A 25,108-nucleotide genomic window follows, 5' to 3' on the forward strand; every position below is an offset into this window, starting at 1 on the left:
CATTTAAACCATCCAAATAACACCATTACACGAATCAGCATAATCATTACGCGTAAATCCTCCCAAAACCTAACATTTCTACAACCTAAGCACAACCCAATTGGTACGGATAACACGGTCAATTCTATCATACTATCTATAATCCCATAATAGAAGATAAACGGAAGAGTCCCCCCTTACCTGAAGGTTGATTCTTCGTTCTTCCTCGGTCGCACTTCTCCGTTCCTCTTCTCTTTTCACGTTCAGACTTCTTTTCCCAATACTGTAACCTTCTCTATTCAACCACTCCTTCTATTTTATTAAAAATAAAATAAAATTATTTTAATTAGTAATAGGGCCTACCAATGCACCCCCTTCCTTACTAACCACAACTCAAGCCCAATTGCTTAATTCCTCATAATTCAATTAATTTAATTAAATTAAATTATGAAAATAAATGGAGTGTTACAACTCTCCCCCACTAAATAGTTTTCGTCCTCGAAAACATACCTTAGGCAAATAACTCTGGATAGGAATCCTTCATCTGACTTTCCAGTTCCCAAGTCACATTCCCACCTGCTGGTCCTCCCCAAGCTACTTTGACCAGTGCTATCTCCTTGCCACGCAATTGTTTCAGCCTTCGGTCTTCAATCCTCATAGGCAAGGTTTCAACTGTCAGATTGTCCTTTACCTGCACATCATCGACTTGGATCACATGAGATGGATCAGCAATGTATTTCCTCAACTGCGACACATGGAATACATCATGCAGATTCGCAAGCGTCGGTGGCAACGCAATACGATACGCCACTTCTTCCACCCTCTCCGTAATCTGGAACGGACCAATGAATCGCGGAGTCAACTTCCTTGATTTCAGTGCTCTACCAACACCAGTTGTAGGAGTCACCCTCAAGAACACATGATCGCCTTCCTAAAATTCAAGTGTTCTTCTTCTTTTATCATGATAACTCTTCTGACGACTCTGAGAAGTCTTCATCTTCTCCTGAATCATCTTGATCCTTTCTGTTGTCTCCTGAACAATTTCCGGCCCAATCACGGCACTTTCGCCAGATTCATACCAACATAAAGGCGTTCTACACCTCCGACCATACAAAGCTTCAAACGGAGCCATACCAATGCTCGAGTGAAAACTATTATTGTAAGTAAATTCGATCAAGGGTAGATAACTATCCCAAGCACCGCCTCTTTCCAACACACAAGCACGCAACAAATCTTCTAGTGATTGAATAGTTCTTTCCGTCTGTCCATCCGTCTGCGGATGATAAGCAGAACTCAGTCTCAGCTTAGTACCCAAGGCCTTCTGCAAACTTTCCCAGAATCTAGATGTAAACCTCGGATCTCTATCTGACACGATACTCGAAGGAATACCATGTAAACTCACTATCTTCTCAATATATATCTGAGCCAACTTCTCCATTGGGTAATCCATTCTCATTGGTATAAAGTGAGCAGACTTTGTCAACCTGTCCACAATAACCCAAATAGCTTCACAATTCTTCCCCGTTCTCGGCAAACCTGAAACAAAATCCATAGATATACTATCCCACTTCCATTCCGGAATAAATAACGGTTGCATAGCTCCATACGGTTTCTGATGCTCAATCTTCGACTTCTGGCAAGTCAGACAAGCATAGACAAATTCAGCTATTTCCTTTTTCATTCCAGGCCACCAAAACAGCTTCTTTAAGTCATGATACATCTTAGTAGCACCAGGATGAATACTCAATCCGCTACGATGTCCTTCCTCAAGAATGCTTCTTCTTAACTCGGCAATGTCAGGCACACAAATACGATTACCAAACCTCATTATACCATTCTCGTCGATTCTAAATTCACCTCCTTTATCTTGGTTAATCAGAGTCAACTTATCAACCAACTCTACGTCAGCCTTCTGACCCTCTCGGATTTCCTCAAGAATACCATTAGTCAGCTTCAACATACCCAACTTAACACTGATAGGAGTGTCTTCGCACACCAAACTTAAATCTCGGAATTGCTCAATTAAATCCAATTCTCTCACCATAAGCATAGACATATGCAGGGACTTCCTACTCAATGCATCGGCAACAACATTTGCTTTACCCGGATGATAATTCAGTTCAAAATCATAATCCTTGAGAAATTCTAACCATCTTCTTTGTCTCATATTTAACTCTTTTTGATCAAAGAGATACTTCAAACTCTTGTGATCGCTAAACACTTCAAACCTCGAACCATATAGATAATGCCTCCACAATTTCAACACAAACACCACTGCTGCCAACTCTAAGTCATGAGTCGGATAATTTCTCTCATGCACTTTGAGTTGTCTCGACGCTTAAGCGACTACCTGTTGATTCTGCATCAGTACACCTCCTAATCCCATCAATGAAGCATCACAATACACAACAAAAGATTCCGCCGGATTCGGAAAAATCAAGATCGGCGCACTAATCAACCTCTTCTTCAACTCTTGGAATCCTTCCTCACATTTCGAATCCCAAACAAAAGCTTGACCCTTCCTAGTCAACTTAGTTAACGGTAATGCTAACTTTGAAAAACCTTCAATGAACTTTCTATAGTAACCCGCCAGACCAAGGAAACTACGGATTTCGGAAACTGACTTCGGAGCTTCCCACTGAGACACTGCTTCTACTTTTGTTGGGTCAACGGCAATACCATCCTTAGAAATTACATGTCCAAGAAAGCTCACTTCGTTTAACCAAAACTCACACTTTGACAGTTTCGCATAAAGTTTCTTTTCCTTCAATAGTTCCAATACCACTCTAAGATGATCCGCATGTTCTTCTTCATTCCTAGAATATATTAAAATATCATCAATAGATACTACTACGAACTGATCCAGATAAGGATGGAAGATCCTATTCATATACTCCATGAAAACCCTCGGCGCATTTGTTACTCCAAATGGCATCACTGTATATTCGTAGTGACCATACCTCGTTCTAAATGCCGTTTTCTGAATATCGTCCGTCTTCACCCGAATCTGATGATATCCCGACCTCAAGTCAATTTTACTGAACACACAAGCTCCAACCAATTGATCCATCAAGTCATCAATCCTCGGCAAGGGATACCGATTCTTGATAGTAACCTTGTTGAGTTGTCTGTAATCCACACACAACCTCATTGAACCTTCTTTCTTCTTCACTAGTAACACCGGTGCACCCCACGGTGAGACACTAGGACGAATAAATTTCTTCTCAAGTAAATCTTCCAATTGACTCTTCAACTCATTCAATTCCGATGCCGACATACGATAAGGTGCCATCGACACAGGATTAGTTCCAGGAATTAGTTCAATAGCAAATTCTACCTCCCTCTCTGGCGGCAATTCTCTTACATCTTCTGGAAAGACTTCTGGAAATTCACATACTACCGGTAAGTCACTACTCACCACTTTCTTTTTCACTTCCATGGATGCAATCAACATAAACACGACAGCCCCGTCCTTCATTGCTTCATCCACTTGTCTAGCCGTCATCGCTAAATCCTCAACACTGACATCTTCAGGAAAAATAACCGTCTTCGTGAAACAATTGATATGAACCCGATTAAATTGCAACCAATTCATACCCAAGATAACATCAAGTTGTTCCAACGGAAGGCACACTAAGTCCATTCCGAATTCTCTACCAAAAATATCAATTGGACAGTTCAAACAAGCAAACAAAGTAGTCACTGAACCCGACACAGGAGTGTCAATGATCATACTTCCATCAATATCAGATATTTCCAAATTCAGGCGTTTAGCACAATCCAATGAAATAAACGAGTGAGTTGCTCCAGTATCTATTATTGCAACTAAAGGAGTGCCATGGATAAAACACGTACCTTTAATCAACCGATCCTCTGGAGTAGTCTCTGAACCAGATAAGGCGAACACCTTACCACCGGCTTGATTCTTCCTCGGCTTAGGGCACTTAGGACTGATATGCCCTTCTTCTCCGCAGTTGAAACAAGTTACGGTGTTCCCTTTGCACTCAATAGCAATGTGACCTGCCTTTCCACATCTATAGCACTTCTTTTCCTCACTTTTGCATTCGTGAATGCGATGTCCAGGTTCCCCACACTTGAAGCACTTACTAGGAGCACTAGAGTCTCCCCCACTAGGCTTCTTCCAGCCTCCGGCTTTCTGGTTACCCTTACCATAAGGCTTACCACGATCCATATGCTTTTTCCCTTTCCTGTCGACTAACTCGCGAGAGTGCGACGACTTCAGTTTAATATTGTCCTCTTCAAAGATTCGGCTGCAGTCAACCAAATCGACAAACCTGCGAATCCTCTGGTATCTGATACCCTGTTTAATCTCATCACGGAGACCATTTTCAAACTTAACACACTTCGAGAATTCACTAGCCTCATCGTTATTGTAGTGGACATAATACTTTGCTAGTTCAACAAACTTGGACGCATACTCTGGCACAGTCATATTACCTTGTGTCAGCTCCAAAAATTCAATCTCCTTCCTGCCTCTAACGTCTTCAGGAAAGTACCTCCGCAAGAATTCTCTCTTGAACACAACCCAAGTGATCGCAACACCTGCAGCTTGCAGTTCGTCCTTACTAGCCATCCACCAATCATCAGCTTCTTCAGACAGCATGTGAGTACCATATCTCACCTTCATATTTTCGTCACAATCAATCACCCGAAAGATCCTTTCAATTTCCTTTAGCCACTTCTGGGCGCCTTCGGGATCGTGAGTGCCTTTGAACAACGGAGGGTTGTTCCTCTGAAAACTGTTCAGCTGCCTGTCAGCACCAATTCCAGCTCCATTCGCATTCCCTCCCAACACACCAGCAATCATACCGAGAGCTTCAGCAATCGCGTCGTCGTTTCTTCCCCCTCTTCCGGCCATTGTTCTGTTAAGTATAAAACAATACCCATTAGAACAAGAAGTATCGACAGTGTCAACCTTACACTAATCGCATACGAGGGATTAACCGACACTAAGACTCTGACTCAAACGACCGACAATGCTCTGATACCACTATTGTAACACCCTTCTAATACCCCGCATAATAATAGACAATAATCAGAGTTAACATGAAAAAGGGCATTACAACTTCCAAATAATTCAAACAATACTCATGTCATGCCATAAAGGAGAACGTCAACCAAATTTATTCAGATTCATCATGTTAACACAGCGGAATTATCTTTAACATCTGAATAACAAACAGCCAAGTCACAGACTTAAAGCATCAACATACAAATCCATCCAAAATAAAAAGTTCAACAAATAATTCTAAACGACGCCCCCAGTGTTACACGACTAGAGCATGACACGGACCCAACTGACTCTAACGAACTACTTGACGAGCTAATCCTCACCAAGTACGAGAGCTACTCCTCAATCTGAAAAATAACAACAGTAAGGGTGAGTCTCATTCACATTTAACTAATGTTATAAGGTATAAATAATAAAATGTCATTTCACATGCCATACACCCAATCACAGTTATGATCAGATTCAAACCATACAATCAGTAAACAAACAATCAACAGCACATATTATAACATTGGACAACCTTCCATTCATGTTATAATATCACAAACAACCTAATTCAATGCAACTACATGCATGTGGTACCAAAATCTGGGATATAACCCAACTCACCGATCCACCATCGTCAAGGATACGGTAACACCCACTCACTAATTCCTCACAATGGGAATTAGCTACCACTGATCCACGATCGTCAAGGACCAGCCACATAATGATTATGAATGCATGCATCAACCATAACATGCTCATCACCCACATAAATCAACCAAATGTCATAATCATTAATAAGACACATATTTCATACCAACAATACATGTATAATAAACACCAGTTACAACCACAACATCATACAGGTAAACATTCATTAGTGTACCTATAAACATATCCTACCACAAACAAATAAGCTCGGTGTTTTAAAAATAGTTCAAGCCACAACTCAAAACACCATTTGATTATATAAATTATCTGATTAGCTTCACTGTACTCGAAACGGCACCAAAATCCGGTTTACGGTTTAAAAGTTACACCTCTTTAAAACTTTTCAAAATGGATAGTCGCAACAACTAACAGCACGCGGCGCCACACACGGTTCACGGCGCGGAACGAATAGGAACTACGCCTTCGTGGCGCAAACAAAGGTTCGCGGCGCGGAACGAATAAAAACTACGCCTTCGCGGCGCGGTCATATGTTCGCGGCGCGTACTGAGCGCAACAAAGCTTCCTGGCCTTCTGCCAAGCAGTTCGCGGCGCCAACTCCTGGACGCGGCGCGAACTGGCGAATCCCAGCGTTCCGAATAGCAGAAAACAGCCTGCGATTTTACCCTTCCTTCACCAAATCATTACCAATTCAACCCATTCCAATCAGATTTCGCATACAGTGCAACAAACACATATTATAACACATTATAATACATTTAAACCATCCAAATAACACCATTACACGAATCAGCATAATCATTACGCGTAAATCCTCCCAAAACCTAACATTTCTACAACCTAAGCACAACCCAATTGGTACGGATAACACGGTCAATTCTATCATACTATCTATAATCCCATAATAGAAGATAAACGGAAGAGTCCCCCCTTACCTGAAGGTTGATTCTTCGTTCTTCCTCGGTCGCACTTCTCCGTTCCTCTTCTCTTTTCACGTTCAGACTTCTTTTCCCAATACTGTAACCTTCTCTATTCCACCACTCCTTCTATTTTATTAAAAATAAAATAAAATTATTTTAATTAGTAATAGGGCCTACCAATGCACCCCCTTCCTTACTAACCACAACTCAAGCCCAATTGCTTAATTCCTCATAATTCAATTAATTTAATTAAATTAAATTATGAAAATAAATGGAGTGTTACATTTTGTTTTTTCTGCATTCACCTTTTGTAACCTTGTTTGTCTAATCAATGAAAAAGTTTTTTTTGTTCTAAATCCTTTTTATGCTTTTTGATGTTATGACAAAAAGGGGGAGAAAATATATGATAAATGATCTGATTATTTATATCAGTTATCGGGTAAAAAGACCCCACATTTCTAACAGAACTTGTAAAGTTCTATGTGTTTAAGCTGTGTTCTTGCAGGAATTAAAATCTCACTACAAGATCATCATAAGAAGAAATGAATTGTATCAAGCTCTTGGATTATTGAAGCAAGCTGAATGCTATGAAGCTTCAGAATCAGAAGCAAGATGGAAGAATGTTCAGATATTCTGAAAAGAGAATAAGCTCTGATACATTACGCTCACAGATACATAAGCTCTGATATTTCATGATCATACAAATATGGCTCTGATATCTTATGCTTATATGCTATCTAACAATATAGCTCTGATACATATTATATAGCTCTGATACATATTATGTGTTCTGATTATAGCTCTGATACATATTATGTGATAGCTCAGATACATATTATGTGGTCTGAAACATATTATGTGTTCTGATTCATTCATGCTGACTTTTGTCGTTTAGTTTTATTCTGTAACATTTCAGGATGTAAAGATGCTCTGATGATGCTCTGGTACATTCAACAATGTTCTGATACAATCTAGCATGAAGTAATACAAGAAGAAATTCAAGCTCTGAAGCTGTCCAGGTGGAAGCAGGAATCAGAAGCTGTGAATGTTCTGAGGATCGAAGAAATTCAAGTTCTGAAGCTGTCCAGGTGGAAGCAGGAATCAGAAGCTGTGAATGTTCTGAGGATCGAAGAAATTCAAGTTCTGAAGCTGTCCAGGTGGAAGCAGGAATCAGAAGCTGTCAATGTTCTGAGGATCGAAGAAATTCAAGTTCTGAAGCTGTCCAGGTGGAAGCAGGAATCAGAAGCTGTGAATGTTCTGAGGATCAAAGAAATTCAAGTTCTGAAGCTGTCCGATGGAAACAGAAATCAGAAGCTACGAATGTTCTGTGAATCTAAAGAAACTCTATACTCTGAAGCTGTCCGAAGGAAGCAAATCAGAAGTAATATGAGTCACGAAGATTAAGCACTGTGAACGTCTCTACTGAATTACTCAGGGAAGTCCTTTATTTATTAAAAGTTCTTCTAGTATTAATTTCAGGGGGAGATTACTCATCTCAGGGGGAGATTGTTAATCTCAGGGGGAGGCATATTCACATGCTTATGCTATAGCTGTGTAATTTGTCTTTTAGCTGTCTGCTCTTACTGATCGCAAATTCATATCATTTATGTATGTTTTTGTCATCATCAAAAAGGGGGAGATTGTTAGAACAAGATTTGTTCTGATCAATATTCTTAGTTTTGATGATAACAAGGATATGAATTTTGTTTAAAGATAATGTGGTACTCTAATACATTGCAATTTCCTTTTCAGGAAATATATAAAGGGTATGCACAAAACAGCGCTCAAGAAGCTTTGTCTCAGAAGGTTCAGCATGCAAATATCAGAACATGGTCTGGCAAGACATCAGAAGATGGTCAAAGCAGAATCAGAACATGGTTCTACAGAAGCATCAGAAGAACTTGAGGTCAGAAGCAGAAGCACTGAAGTTCTCATGGTATCACGCTCAGAAGCACTTCAAAGTCAGAAGACAAGAAGATGCAATGCACCAAGCTGTTTAACTCTGATGAATATCAAACGTCAAATATACAATCATTAGATCAGAAGAATGTACACGCAAAAAGGCTACGCTGACAAGACAAAAAGGAACGTTGGAACCTATCATAGGCAGCGACAGTAGACACAGCGTGAACAAGGCTCGAGGTAGTTGACAAAAGCGAGAAAAACATTAAATGCAATGTGTACGGAACACGCAACGCATTAAATGCTATCAACGGTCATCTTCTCCAAACGCCTATAAATATGAAGTTCTGATGAGAAGCAACGTTAACCAACTTGAACATATTTTGTGAATATTAACTTGCTGAAACGCTGCACAACTCAAAGATCAGAAAACTTCATCTTCATCAAGCTCACTACATTGCTGTTGTAATATATTAGTGAGATCAAGCTTAAACTGTTAAGAGAAATATCACGGTTGTGATTATAGCTTTTTAGAAGCAATTTGTAATACTCTTAGATTGATTACATTAAGTTGTAAGTAACTAGGGTGATCAAGTGTTGATCAGGAAACTCTAGGGAAGTCTTAGCTTGTGTCTAAGCAGTTGTAATTAGAGTGATCACGTGGTGGTCAGGATACTCTAAGAAAGTCTTAGCTTGTGTCTAAGCAGTTGTTCCTGGAGTGATCAGGTTGTGATCAGGAGACTCTGGAAGACTTAGTCGAGGACTAAGTGGAAAACCATTGTAATTCGTGCGATTAGTGGATTAAATCCTCAGGTGAGGTAAATCACTCCGTGGGGGTGGACTGGAGTAGTTTAGTTAACAACGAACCAGGATAAAAATATCTGTGCAATTATTTTTAGCGTTCAAGTTTTAAAAGCTACACTTATTCAAACCCCCCCTTTCTAAGTGTTTTTCTATCCTTCAATAATTGTTGTTTATATGTTAAAACATGAAAATACATTAGATTAGTGGTAGAGAAGATTGCTTCATGACCAAGATCTCCTTGGTTCAATCCTTGCTTAATGTAAAATTTTAATTTTTTTCCAGCTTTGTTTGATAACTAAATATAATTAAAATAAATAAATAAATGGATTAAAAAATAATTGAAATAAAAAATAATAAGTCCACATCATAAAATTATTGTACATTGCAGTCCAATCATGGTTCAAAAGTAGAAAAAATAACCGGGTTGTGAAAAATATTAAGAGAAGGACTAATTTGTCTCGGTTAAATTTTGCAAGGGATTAAATGTAGACTTTTTTATTCTTAGGGATCAATTTGGACTCTCGAATTTTTATGAGGGACTAAAATGGGTCTTCACTCTTATTTTTTTATGTTTGAAATGGAAGTCTCGATTATCATTTTTTATAATACTTTTAAGATTGTTAGAAATATCAGAAAGATCAAAAGGATCCAGGCTGAATCGTGAATTGAGTAATTTTTCCTTATAAGTATTTCACAAGCACTCTCTTAATTATCTTAGAGTTTGGAAAGCAATAATACCCAGGATAATGTCAGCCTTATTCGAGTATGCACAAGATCGGTGAAGAACTCGAATGCAAGGAAGAGTGTCTGGAATAATGAAGAGGATTTATGATTTTTTTTTGTTTCATTTTGGATTTATAAATGTGTATTTATAGATCATGCATGTGTTGTTTCATAAGTTTGCAACTCTTGATGAAACAATACATTTTCACCATATATTGCAATGGTTCATCTATAATGACACAAGGCGCCTATTTATGAAGTGTTGTAAATTTGAACTAAAAAAAAAATTTTATGCAACAACCAAAAATCTATTCTCATTTTTGTCACACACTATGGTAATTATTATTTTATAATTTCCAACGTAAGCAAATATTTATTAATTAAAAAATTTAAAAGTAAAATTAATGATAAAAAATATATAAATTACACAAGCGGAATAAAAGGTGATTTCTGATCCAATTAGAGAAATGAGATTAGCTCACTATAATTTTTTCTTGCTTCAAATTTTGTCAATTTATCAACACATATTCAAATATAGCACGACTTGGATTCGTCCTTGTATAACAGTTGTTTAAGAATTCGGGATCATGAAAGCAAAAACATGTCATTATTCAAAGAGCACAAAAGATGGAGAAACTACATCTTCATACACTCAATGATAGGAGGTCATTATTCAAAGAGCACAAAAGATGGAGAAACTACATCTTCATACACTCAATGATAGGAGGTCATTATTCAAAGAGCACAAAAGATGGAGAAACTACATCTTCATACACTCAATGATAGGAGGTGCAATTAGATATTTTAATTAGTAATATAATGTTAGTCGTTATTCTATTATGAATGTTTGGTTGAATTGGGTTTTTAGTAGTGTTTGACCTTTAAGTTTATTATCATTAAAAGTACTATATATTGTAGTCTCATTGAGACATTAGGTATCAAAGAAATAAAATGAAATTTATCTTTATTCCTTTTATTTTATTTACTCATTTTGGTGTTCTTCCCCTTTTCTAGTAGAAACCCTAGATTATTAGTTTGGTAGGAATAACTTCCTATCAATTGGTGCTTTCCTTTTCGATCTCACTTCTGCTGGAATTCATGACAGTACTATTGTTTGATGGGAAAGAAGATGCGTATTGGTGGATCCTTTGTTTTGAGAAATTTTTTAAGGAGCATGAAACACCCGAGTCATGGAAAGTTTTGAAAGCTGTTGGAGCATTGCGAGGTTCTGCTCTCGAATGGTGGATATGATGGTCTCGTATTCATCGCCGATCTACTTGGGATACATTTACAACATCACTATTATGGCATTTCTAACCAGAATGGCAACATCTTTTACGGATAATTGATGTGGAAATGGAATCAATGGAGTCCATGGATCCAATATGTGAAACTGTTGAAGAGGACGTAGTAGAATCATCATTATCGGATCTGTATGACGAGGGACAGGAACCTGCTGAAACTTCAAAATCTCAGGAGAAAAAGACAACTGCGACTGTTTCGGAACAACACTAATTTCGGAACAACACTGTTTCGGAAAAAGATGAAATGGAATTCGGGTCGTTTGGACAATATAATGATAATGAAGATGATATGGATCTAGATTCACAAACTCTTGTTCCTTTGATTTCCATTGTTGATAACAGTCTTATTGACGATAATGATATCTCACTTGAAAAGGGTACAACGAGAAAGATTTCTTCAATAGTGACCAAGCCCAGGGATATTCACCTCTCCAACGATCAAATTTTGGCTGCCGCTCCGCTTCCAGAACCACCAGATCTAAATAGTTTGTTATTAATTGATGATGATGTGAGTGGTGAAGTTGTTGCGAAGGTGAAGAAACAATCTGTGAAAATGAGAAGCAGAAGAAGTATCTGTTGAAGAAGGAGAGAAAGAAGGCTGAAGCTGCTGAGCATATGGGCTTTTACGCAAGGGGTTTCTCCTTGTGCAATCGATTCAACCACGTCCGTCTCCATTTCCAGAGCCACCAGATTCAATCATGGTACCAGTCTCGTTGCAGCCACTTCAATTAACTCACCATCTGTTTGTTGAAATGCCAGATCAAAATGCTGCCAAAATCTTCGCCGGTGCAGAGGTTTTGAAACACAGAGGCCCCGATTGGAGAGGTTTGCATTGTTATCGAGATTGTCACCATGCTCATCAACGCCTTACCATTCCTACTTCCAGAGATCAACCTCCTTACAAAACCGTTATTGTCACTGTGAATGGAGGGATCTACAACCACAAGTTGAAATAGAATCTGAGTCATTACAATGCAATCGATCGAATCCTTCTCCGCTTCCGCAAACTCTCCCATCATTACCATGACGACGAACCAACTCAAACCTTACTGCCGCATCAAATTTTGCACCAACAATGGTTTCTCTCCAATGACATTGTTCTTCCATCGGTGAACCAAGTTCATCAACAACAACAAGAGAAAGTATCGAAGAAGAAAAGGAAGATAAACGAAGTAATGGCACCGTGTTTTGTGGAAGAAGAAATTTCTCCTGCAGTGATTGCTAGAAGTTCTATTATTCTTAAGCCTCCAACTCAGGGAGCTGTTGCTACTTTGCACATGATTCATTGCTTTCACTTAGTTGATTTTCCCAAAAGCCTAATCAGTTATGTTACTGGAAAATCCTCGGAAATTGGATACTTTCTTACAATGCATCCAGGAGTTAACTGTATAAACTTCAATGGTGGAGGTTTGCCTGTTTACCAAAAGAATTTTGAGAAGCATTTTCTTGAAATTTCTGCAACTTTTTATTTTTGTGCGTCCCATAAATTCATTGAATCATGTGATTGTGGGGATTATTTGAGAACCGTATGTGATTTCACTGCCTATGAGTTAGGCAATCGGAAGGGTGTTAATCGCTTTCACTTTGATGCTAAAGTGATTTTGCAAGATTTAGCGGACACATATCAACCTCCATTTTGTATTTACGTTGAGCAAGGACGAGCTCGTGGGATAATGTGTGATGCTAACCGTGTAAATGGTGTTCCAAGTTGTGTTGATTACAATCTCTTAACTAAAATTCTTAGAAAACAATGGGGATTCTAAGGTTATATTGCATCAGATTGTGGAGCTGCTGTGATTATACATAACCAGCAAGGATACACAAAATCAGCATAAGAAGTTGTAGCTGTTGTTATGCAAGCTGGGATGGATTTGGAATGTGTAACTTATTTGACAGACCATGCAAAATCAACAGTGCAGCAGAATCAGTTACCAATATATCAAATAGATAGTGCTACTCACAATCTATTATTTTCAATTAGAATAAGGCTAATTTTATTTGGAGGAAATCCAACCAAGCTTCCATTTAGAATGAATGGTCCAAACCACCTCTGTTCTAAAAATCACTTATATTTAGCTCTTGAAGCTACAAGAAACAGCATTATCCTTTTAAAGAACATTGTTTCACTTCTTCCACTTCTAAAAACCAGTAGCATTTCCTTAGCAGTGATAGGTCCTAATGCCAATGTTGTACCTTTAACTCTTCTAAGAAACTATGTCGGTCCTATACTCCAAGGGTTTTGGCATTATGTTAAGGAAGTTGTTTTTCATCCTGGCTGTGATGGTGGACCAAAGTGTGCTTCAGCACAAATAGACCAAGCAGTGGAAGTTGCAAAGTTCAAACAATGGGATCCAGGTACATTAATGCCAAGAACAATATCTCTATTCTTATATTGATTTTAGAACCTTGAGGACAAGGTTCAAGTGAACCCCGCGACAATGATAGGAGGTGCAATTAGATATTTTAATTAGTAATATAATGTTAGTTGTTATTCTATTTTGAATGTTTGGTTGAATTGGGCTTTTAGTAGTGTTTGAATCTTTAAGTTTATTATCATTAAAAGTACTATATATTGTAGTCTCATTGAAACATTAGATATCAAAGAAATGAAATGAAATTTATCTTTATTCCTTTTATTTTATTTACTCATTTTAGTGTTCTTCCCCTTTTCTAGTAGAAACCCTAAATTATTAGTTTGGTAGGAATAACTTCCTATCACTCAAACCTTTAAAATAAATAGAAAAATGTTTCATTTATATACTTTCCGTACACCTGCGTGACACTTGATTAATCACGTACTATAAATGTGGCAAATCCAATTGATTGAAAAGACTGTTGAATCAATTGTAACTACAATTTTAAATATGGATTAAGTTTATTCTAAACTGAATTGACTACATGTAATTAATCAAGTGGTGTGCCAAAGAGTTTATATGTTTCACTATTCTATGAAGTATATAGATGAACTAGTATAGTGGAATCAACTGTTGTATGAAAAAGAGTTATATGTTTCACTATTCATGTATGTATCAATTTTCACAATTGTAAATTTGTCTTTACAATGGAATGAGCTTTGGTGAGGTTATTTGTGGCAAGGTTGTTGAAAGGGCTTCAATAAAGGTAATGAATACATTGTTCTTAAAACTCGTGTGAATTATATATGATTTGATAGTGTTATTATAAGTTATTTGAGATAGAAGACAAAATTAATTAATTGTTCCTTTTTAAGTCAGCTCAAATGAAAATTGTGTAGAAATATTAGACGCATGAGCGCAATATTCACCTCTAAAACTTGAATTCAAGTCAATAGAATACTTGACAAGAAAAAAAAACAATTAATTTTCATGTTTTATCCATAGAATATGATATTTAGTTAGTAATTTGATTTCATCATAAAGTTTAAATATATCTTATCATGAAGAAGAAAATAGACCTTATTAAATTAAAATTTTAGTCTACGTGTAATTTTAAAGTTACAGTATTTATTCTGTTTATGTTTTACATTGATCATCAAATTTATTTAGGAACATGTTTACATTTATAATATGTTCATACAATAATCTTCCGAGAACTAATGATGAGAGATTTATAAGATACATCACTGATTTAAAATTTATAAATTGTATGTCTATCTTGTTGGTGCACAAAAATCAATGATGATAATAAAGAGAATAAATAAAAGGAATAACGACGCAAAAAGAATGAGAGAATAATTGTTGTGTATTAATGATAGCTACTACAAGACTATTTATAAAAAAGAATTTGCCACATAAGCCCTAACAGAATAAACTTAGTGAACTAGTCTAAGGTACAAACAGTACAATATAAGAAATACTAAAGTACTCTTACTAACTAAACAGCTAAGCTAACAGGACCTAGAAGCTCTGTTCACGTTCCACATCAGAATTTCTGATGCTCAACTTCAACAACTTCTGGTCAATATTATCTGAATATTGAATTACTCTTCAATACCATCCCTTAATTCATATTCTTCAAAACTAACAACACCAATTCCATTCCTTAAGAGAAGAAATTGATCTGTCTTGATTGCCTTCGTCAGAACATCTGCCAGCTGCTTTTGGGTGCTACAATGCACAACCTCTAATGTTCCATTTTGGACTTGGCTTCTCAAGAAATGATACTTAGTCTCAATATGCTTGCTTCTTCCGTGTAACACAGGATTCTTGGCAAGATTGATTGCAGACTTGTTATCAATCATCAGCCTCAGAGGCTTATTCGCTCTAATCTTCAGATCTTCTAAAAAATTTAGAAGCCACACAGCTTGACATGCAGCTACAGCGCCTGCAATGTAGTCAGCTTCACATGTTGATAGAGAAACAACAGCTTGTTTCTTGGAACTCCAAGAGATAAGACCTCCCAGAAACATAAACAAATATCCAGAGGTACTCCTTCTATCAACTTTGTCTTCACACCAATCAGAGTCAGAGTAACTCAATAACTCTGATTCTTCCTTTCTCCTAGAAGGAAACAATATGCCACACTTCAGAGTTCCCTTGATATATCTCAAGATTCTGACAGCAGCTTGATAATAGGATCACTTAAGTTTACTCGTGAACCTACTAACCAATCCAACTGCATAGCATATATCAAACCTGGTATTACACAAATACCTCAGAGAACCAACCAGCTGTTTGAAGATCGTAGCATCAACATCTTCACCTTCAGAGTCAGAGTCCAATTTCTGATTTGTTTCTGACGGTGTAACAGCAGCTTTGCAATTCTCCAGCTTGAACTTCTTCGGAAGTTCTAACTCATATTTCAGCTGATGCAGAATGATACCATCTCTTGAGTGCAGAATCTCCATCCCTATAAAATATGACATTTTTTCAAGGTCCGTAATCTCAAACTCATTCATCAGCACCTTCTTAAACTTCATCAGATCTTCTGGACAACTCCCTGTAAGCAATATGTCATCAACATAAAGGCACAACAGAATCATATTGCTTCCACAATGTTGCACATAAACTCCATATTCCATCTCACACTTCTGAAACCCTTGCTTCTTGAAAAATGAATCAATTTTCAAATTCCAAGCTCTAGGCGCTTGCTTCAATCCATACAGAGCTTTGTGTAGCTTGTAAACCATCCCTTCCTGATTCTTTTTCACAAGCCAGGGGGTTGTGACACGTATACCTCCTCTTGTAGTGGACTGTTCAGAAATGCATACTTTACATCCAGATGCATCAAGGACCAACCTCTTTTTGCAGCTGAAGCAATCACCAGTCTGATTGTTTCATGTCTAGCTACAGAAGCAAACACCTCGAAGTAATCTAGCTCAGGTTTTTGAAGAAAACCTCTTGCCTCTAGCCTTGCTTTGTGCTTACCAATTGATCCATCTGGCTTTAACTTTACTTTGAAAACCCATCTGACGCTGATGGCTTTCTTCTTCTTTGGAAGTTATGTCAGCTTCCAAGTCTTGTTTCTTTCTATAGCCTCAAGTTCTTCTTTCATGGCATTCAACCAGACTTTCTTCTTGAGCGCTTCTTCAATACCCATTGGTTCAGACTCTACTAGCATGGCACACTGAATTACATCTCCCTCTGAGTCAACTTCTGTGTCTTGCAACATGTCAAAATCTGTAAACCTTCTAGGTATAGTTCTGAATCTATGTGGCCTTTTGAGCTACTTCAAAGTCACTTGCTCCAGAGACACCACCTCCATGATCATCTTCAGAAGCTTGTCCTTCAGACTCTACATCTTTAGAGTTTTTCCTTCCAGAATCATGACTACCACCAGACTCTGGATCATCATTAGAATCTGGATCAGAATCAGATTCACCATCTGACTCATTTTCATAAGATTCTTCATCTTCTGATTTTAACTCTTCTTCAAAAGTTATCTCTACATCAGAAGTTGGTCGAAATTCTATCCAATCCCAAACTTCTGATTCTTTCACAATGACGTCTCTGCTGACTTCAACTCTGTTAGTTTCTGGACAATAGAGCTTGTATGCACCTGTACTGTGGTACCCCACCAATAACATCACTTTGCTCCTATCATCCAGCTTCTTCCTTCTAGCTTCTGGAACGTGTTTGTAACACACAGAACCAAAAACCTTCGAATGACTAACACTTTGCTTCTCTTTAGTCCACTTCTCTAAAGGAACAATTTCCTTCAGCCTCTTTGTTAGACACCTGTTGAGCACATATGTTGCAGTAGCAACAGCTTCTCCCTAGAGGTTGTGAGGAATCTTCTTCTCTTTTAGCATACTTCTCGTCATATCAAGAAAAGTACGGTTTCTACGTTCAGCCAGACCATTGTGTTGAGAAGTATAAGGAGAAGTAACCTCATGCTCAATTTCATTATCATCACAGAACTTCTGGAATTCTATAGAGTTATACTCACCTCCACCATCCGTTCTGAGAATCTTTATCTTCTGACCACTCTACTTCTTAGGCTTCACCTTGAACTTCTGGAATTCTGTGAACACCTCAGTCTTAAACTTGATAAGTGTTACCCACATCATTCTTGTGAAATCATCCACAAAAGACATAAAATACCTATTTCCTCCAAGTGGAGGTTCTGGAAATGGTCCACACGCATCAGAGTGCACTACTCCCAGAGCATGCTTTGCTCTTGGAGCAACTTCTGATACAAATGGCAATATGGGTTGTTTGCCTTTCATGCATATGTCACATGATTTCTCAGGCTTCACAATCTTTGGAATGCCATGTACAAGCTTCTTAGAACTTAGATGCCCCAGACTTCTATTGTTCAGATGTCCCAACCTCTTATGCCACAGCTTACTATCACCTTCTGAGCCTTCTGCACTCAGACACTCTGTTTCAGCTGTTTCTACATTCACCTTGAATGTTTTGTTGCTTCCCTGTTCAGATTGCATAATCAACTTCTGATTGGAATCATACAACTTCAAGAGGTTATTCTTCATAACAACTCAGAAACCTTTTTCAATGAGCTGACCCACACTCATCAGATTGCTTTTGATTCTAGGAACATACCAAACATCTTTGATCAGAACATTCTTCCCATCCTTCACTCTGACTTTGACATTTCCCATTCCTTCTGCATAAAGGTATTTGTCATCAGCACATCTGATTTTTATCCTCCTTTCAAAGTCAAAATCTATCAGCCATTGTTTGTTTCCAGTCAAGTGATTTGAACACCTAGTGTCCATATACCACCAATCAGATGAACATCTTCCATCAGACTCAGAAGCCATCAATAACACAGGTTCATCATCTGAATCACCTCTAGCTATATTTGCTTCTTCTGATTTCCTTCCTTTGTTTGCCAAACAGTCTCTAGAAAAATGGGCAAATTGTTTGCAACAGTAACAGTGAACTTTCTTCTTCTCTTTTCCCTTCTGATATTTCTTCTCATCAGAAGTTGAGGCTTCCTTCTGGAATCTATCACCACGTCTATTCTTGGTCTCTAACTAAGAATGTTTCTGGTCCTTGACAAAAGAATCTTTCAGAGCTTGCTCAACTTCCCTTTCAGAAGTTCTCTCAGCTAGACGCAACTCTTGTGCTTCTAGACTGCTTTGCAACTCTTCTATTCTCATGGTTTCCAAATCTTTAGAATGTTCAATAGATACAACAATATAATCAAATAGAGAAGTACATGACCTCAATACCTTCTCTATGATTACTTGTTCAGAAAGAGTTTCTCCACAAGTCTTCATCTCGTTAGTGATCAAAATCACTCTAGAGATATACTCTGAAACCTTCTCATTGTTCTTCATGTTGAGATTCTCATATTGCTTTCTCAAGGATTGACCTTCACCTTCTTCACATGTGTCACCACCGTAGCACCTGACCAGTATATCCCACACCTCCTTTGACGTCATAGAATCAACAATCTTCTCAAACACATTCACATCCACACACTGATGGATGAAGAACAACGCCTTCTGATCTCTCTTCCTCGTTTCTCTCAGTGCTTCTCTTTGTTCTTCCGTTGCATCCGCTGCAACCAGAGCATATCCTTCAGTGACAAGATCTATAACATCTTGAGCACCAAATAATACACGCATTTGAATCATCCATCTATTTCAGTTTTTGCTATCAAGAACTGGAAGTTTGGTATTCAAGTTGCTTCCACTCATCTTCAAACTTGTGCAGAAAAACAGATTTCATTCACACTCACAGTGTTTCCCAACCCACAAACAACCAAGAAATATGTGATTCAACACAATTTTGTTTCCTAGAAACAAAATCAATCATACAGTCACACAAACTCACGTTCACTCGTGTTTCCCTGTGGTTGGAACCGGAGCTCTAGATACCAATTGTTGGCGCACAAGAATCAATGATGATAACAAAGAGAATAAACAAAAGGAATAACGGCGCAAAAAGAATGAGAGAATAACTGTTGTGTATTAATGATAGCTACTACAAGGCTATTTATACAAAACAAAATTTGCCACATAAGTCCTAACAGAATAAACTTAGGGAACAAGTCTAAGGTACAAACAGTACAATACTAAGAAATACTAAAGTACCCTTACTAACTAAATAGCTAAGCTAACAGAACCCAAAAGCTCTGTTCACGTTCCACATCAGAACTTTTGATGCTCAACTTCAATAACTTCTGGTCAATACTATCTTCTAAGTAATCATCAGAAGATCAACCCACATCAGAACTTCTGATGCCCGGAACTTTTGATGCTCAACATCTGAATATTGAATTACTCTTCAATACATGTCACACAACTAAGATTGTCTGAGAGTCAAGAAACACAATTTCTTGAACATCACTTGATTAGTAGGAACAATTACACCTGAAACTTAGTTTTTGATAACTATCATACGGAGTCTCAATTTGAAGTGTGCATGGTTCTGAGAACCAAAAATCAAATTTGTAGTAAGATATATGAAAGATGACATGAATTCTATAAAAGAAAAATACAAAATCTGAGAACCAAGAAATTGCAGCTTGACTTAACATAAACGAAATACAAATGTCATATTACTGAGTCATGACTAAAAGAATTCTATACTCTTAAGAATTCTACGCAATGCAAACATTCTTAGCCACTTTATTAGATTATTAAACTTTCAACAATCAATGCTCTATCTTATCAAGTTTCTAAATTCTGATAGAATGGAAATACAATTATGAAATCAATAATCACTACAAACTACACATGAATACACTTTAAGACAGAGCACTGGCATAAGAATATGGATAATTAAGCACTTGCAGTGATGCACTGGATTGCCTGTTTGCATATACCAGTCATTGTAGCTTCAGGTCCATAAACCTGAAAAGAAAGCCAAATAGATCTGATCAGCCAAAAGTTAACTAACAGTGATTTTTGAGAATCAACATCAATTGGTTTCTTAAAAATCAATAAAGATATGTTATATAACAAACCTCAATTGGAATGCCAATTTCCTCTCCAAGTGCCCTCATTTTAGCCAGACCTCTCTGGTAGTTGGGACCTCCTCTCCTCACATAAATGTGCATATTTGCTTCTTTTAGCTTTTGTTCCTGGTTTGTAATAGCTCAACAATCAAATAAGGGCATGTTTGTTATATCTTTTAAAAGAAATTACTCGAGTCAATTAAGTTAGCTACCTTCTCCTTGAGAGCTCGAATTATGCCACTGAATGTAGCAGCAACATCAGTGAAGTTAGCAATTCCTCCTCCGATCACAAGAGCTCGCTTTTGGCCATCAGGATTTGCAGTTGCACACTGAAAAGAAATTATCACGGAGAATACATATGTACTATTATGGCGGTTTAAAAGTAGCATGCATTTGATATAATATAACCTATCTTTATTCTTTACATAATCCAAACAATGAAACGTCTGATTATAGAAAGCGTAATGCTGAATCTATAAAGTGATGATACTATAATAGAATACAAAAAAGTTGAGATAAGAGTCATTTACATCGATTACAACTCTGGCATACTGCAAGACCTCATCTTCCTTTGGTGCGCCGCTGTATTCAGCATAATTTCCAAGCTCTGGAGCATAACCAAGATCTCCTACCTATTATAAGAAATTTGTTAAAAAGAAGTTAGTGGCCTAATGTTGCAAGACAATAATATTTAACTATGATTTTAGTTTTGTAGAAATAGAAACACACCGTATCAGCGTAGATCACACTGGCACCTCCTCCAGCAACCATAGTCCAAATTCGACCCAATGGGTTTAACACTGTAAATTTCAATGATGCACTTGTCTGGAAGAAAAAAACATTCAAACAAAACATCCTAAGCTTTTCATAATAAAATTTTTACAGCACCAAGATCAGTATAAACAATACATTTGGTGGTTCATAAGATAATAGTACAACGAAGTTGATTGACCATGAAGATCAGCAAACCATATCACAACTACTAAGAATCATATTGATCAGAAACCTTGAGACAAAGTTATGAATCAATTGAATACAAATTTTTTATTCACCTTTTCATCTAATCCATGAATGAAAGACTCTGTAGGACTCATAACCCTTCCAAATGGCAAAGGAAATTCAATGTCTCCCCATCTGAAAACAAGAAGAAAGTCCATACTCATTAGCATATGTTAATCATGAAATATCATTCGGTAAATCAGTTCTAAGAGATTAGTTAGAGATATGATATTCATTCTTCAAATGAAAATTAGCATTCTTGACAGGGAAGAAACTCACTTCTTGAAGTTCTTGAAAGCAGCAGTGTCATCTAGTTCTCCTCTCATATCCAAAGGATAAGGCTTTCCATCCACCAGGGCGAAAGGATTCATCTCTAAGAATGTGAAATCCAGATCTAACATGATAGGGAAAAAAAAACAAAAATTAAATGAAATTGTCAATGAAGTTATATTCACAGGCACACATGATGAACTGTAAATGGATATATTATAATATACCTTGAAATATATTGAAAACCACCTTGAGAAAATCCTCAAGTTCTCCCTTGATCTGTATAGATGAAAGAAAAACATTTAAATGATTGAAACAACTTGTCCATCAACAAAAATGAGCTAGTGATTCAATAAGTAGCACCAACATTTCAGATTAAAGGTGTGTCAGGTGTTCTACACCAACACATGTGAAAAACTAATAAATTATTGAAACAACTTGTCCACCAACAAATATGAATAAGTGATTCAATAAGCAGCCCCGACATTTCAGATTAAAGGTGTGTCATCTGTCCTACACCAACACATGTGATTTGTTTTAATTTCTCAAATGATTGTCGGAGTTGACGTATCCGTGTCAGTGCTTCATAGATAACCAACACAAAAAGCTTGAATACATTTTAGATATAAAAAAAAGAGGTAACATAGTTGATATGTTCATAGAATAACAAATTAGCAGAGGAAAAATACCTCCAAGGGGAGGGTTGCAATAAGTGCTGATATATTCTCTGATGCGAGAGATTCCCCTGTTGGAATAAACACAGTCTTCACCTGAAATATGAACAAATCACATTATAGCTTATACTGAATTATAAAGCAATAAATGAGCAGAATTTACATTGGGAATCAAAGTTTTAGGTGAAAATGTATATTAGTACATTTTGGTACCTTATCCCAGTTCTCTTCAATGTCAATTCCTCCACATTCAGAAAAGCTTATACTGTTTCCTAGTCTCTCCGAGACAATGTTAAGGTAAAACTCTTCATTATGAGGAATGAAAGGTTCAACAATGAAAGTTGTTATAGGTCCTTTGCATCCACCCATCTCAACCTATATTTTAGATTAAGACATGAACAAACACTTAAAGAATGAACTTGAGGCACTAAGAAAATTTGATCAAAAAGATTGGAAAAAAACGGTTCCAAGGTTTAGAAGACAAAGAAGAAAACACACCTCTTTTCCAAGACGCTCTTTTACAAAACCATCAACTTCAGCCAAATCCAGATTTAAAGCAACCAAACCACTTTTGCCACGTTTTCCAAACAACATATCAGGTTTCACAACCAATTTTGAAGATGAAAGCCATGGTTCCTTCTCTACTAGATCATTGATATCAGTTGTTTCTATAACCTGAAGAATAAAACAAAACAAAAAAAACACCCAACTTTAGATCACTGCACTTTTTCACAAACCACAGTTGCATACATCAACATATAGCTACACAGATACAACATCACTGCACTTTTTTCACAAACCACAGTTGCATACATCAACAAATAGCTACACAGCTACAACAAGCAAGCAAGAAAGCATTATCCCACTTAGTGGGGTCGGCTACATGGATCAACATTATATAGCCACACGGCTAAATACACAAAATTAGTTGTCATATCGAAAAATTGACAGTACGGACTTGTAAATTAACAAATTGTAAATCATATTATTGTAGATCGAAATTAGATCTTCTCGGGCACAAACTTGTATAAAATAAAATAAAAACAGTTACTCAAGGTATCTCAAAGTTAAAAGTTAGACTCTAATATCTCGAGATACAAAGATCCACTTAAGAGAATCACATCAGATGGTTCTCCATAGACACTAGTCAAGGATCAAACTCTAAACCACATGCTCAAGACCTATTATCTCTCAATATTCACACTATATTGGTAACCTACATACCCTGTACACCCTCCGGTCACTATTATGAACAAAGATTCTATTGTCAAGTTCATTGAATAATTTATATATTTGTTCTATATATAGATCAGATACATTAACTATTCAATAAACCTCAGAATATTTGCTTATAATATTGATTAGAGTGCTAGCACATCTTTGAACTTGACAATAGAATCTCACATTGTAACCTCAAGGGACAAATTCAAATCTCTTTTGAGACAGTTATTATCAATGCCACTTGAACTAATACTACTTTCTCTATTCATCAATTTTTATTTTTCCAAGCTAAGACCGTAACGATAATTATATAAGATTTAGAGCCAAATCAACAAAAATCAAGAACTATTTACCTGTGCAGACTTAATTGGTAACTCCTTTCCAGAAATTCTCTTGAAATGCTCCTTCAACAACCTCTTAGAATCATACTCTCTGATCTTCTTGCGTGCCATAGATCCTTCTAAAATCTTCTACGCAAATTATTTCGATCAAATCAGGTTAAATCAACTTCAAATTTCAAATCAAAATCAAACAATAGAATCAGAATCACAAACGAAAACAAGCAAGAGAGAGAATAATGCAACTACCTACCTACCGTTAGAGAGAGAAAGGGATGAATAGAGAAGAAGGTGAGGGATAGGTAGATCCAATGGTAAGTTTGGTGAGTCTACGAAATGAAATGATGCATTTATAGAGATTGGAAAAAGAAGAAATTAAGACGAAACTGAAAAAAGGATAGGTTGGGTATTATGAAATTGTATTGTTTATTTATTGAGAGATTATAATAATAGTTAGTATTTTCGTGCATTGCACGAGGTGGGCGCGAGATGTATTAACTTGAACAATGACTTTTTTTTAAGTCTAAATTATAAATTTGAGGGAAAATAATGTTTTTTTTTTTTGTTTTTTCAAACTCATTTTTTACTTTCTAACTCACTTCTTACTTTTCACTTTTTTATTTTTCCAACTCACTTTTCATTTTTCATCTTTCACTTTTTATTACATTATTATTATTATTATTTTTAATAAATTATTAATCAAAATATTTCAATAAATTATTTTTTAATAACAAGATTATTATGATCATTTTAAATAATTGTTAATTTACATTTAAAATAGTATTTAATTTTGAAAAATTAACTTTAATAATTGAATATTAATAACAAAGAAATATAATTTGAAATAATTTTTATTTTAAGATACAATATTTTTTAAGAAAATAATAATATTTTTAGTTTAAAAAAATATTTCAATTAAAATAATCTATAATAAAAGAAA

The 25,108-nt window shown here is 36.6% G+C and overlaps 1 protein-coding gene across 4 annotated transcripts; it reads right to left on the reverse strand.

The window, feature by feature from the left end:
* Positions 1–20,307: 20,307 nt before the first annotated feature.
* On the reverse strand, positions 20,308–24,580 carry LOC131632095 (ATP-citrate synthase alpha chain protein 1-like). Of its 4 annotated transcripts, none has more exons than XM_058902864.1 (13): positions 24,426–24,580; positions 24,184–24,297; positions 23,108–23,284; positions 22,823–22,984; positions 22,625–22,705; positions 22,163–22,214; positions 21,945–22,059; positions 21,719–21,800; positions 21,396–21,491; positions 21,197–21,298; positions 20,879–20,995; positions 20,676–20,792; positions 20,308–20,562 (listed from the first exon to the last, which is right to left on the reverse strand). In XM_058902864.1, exons 2-13 carry the CDS (start codon positions 24,280–24,282, stop codon positions 20,491–20,493), a joined length of 1,272 nt encoding a protein of 423 aa, XP_058758847.1. In that variant the 5' UTR covers positions 24,283–24,297; positions 24,426–24,580; the 3' UTR covers positions 20,308–20,490. The 4 variants fall into 4 exon arrangements, with proteins under 4 accessions (XP_058758847.1, XP_058758844.1, XP_058758846.1 ...); XM_058902861.1 differs by having other exon boundaries at positions 24,184–24,300; XM_058902863.1 differs by having other exon boundaries at positions 24,184–24,300; positions 24,422–24,569.
* Positions 24,581–25,108: the final 528 nt, after the last annotated feature.

This window comes from Vicia villosa, unplaced genomic scaffold (genome assembly GCF_029867415.1).
Source record: "Vicia villosa cultivar HV-30 ecotype Madison, WI unplaced genomic scaffold, Vvil1.0 ctg.000905F_1_1, whole genome shotgun sequence".
Classification (NCBI taxonomy): domain Eukaryota; kingdom Viridiplantae; phylum Streptophyta; class Magnoliopsida; order Fabales; family Fabaceae; genus Vicia; species Vicia villosa.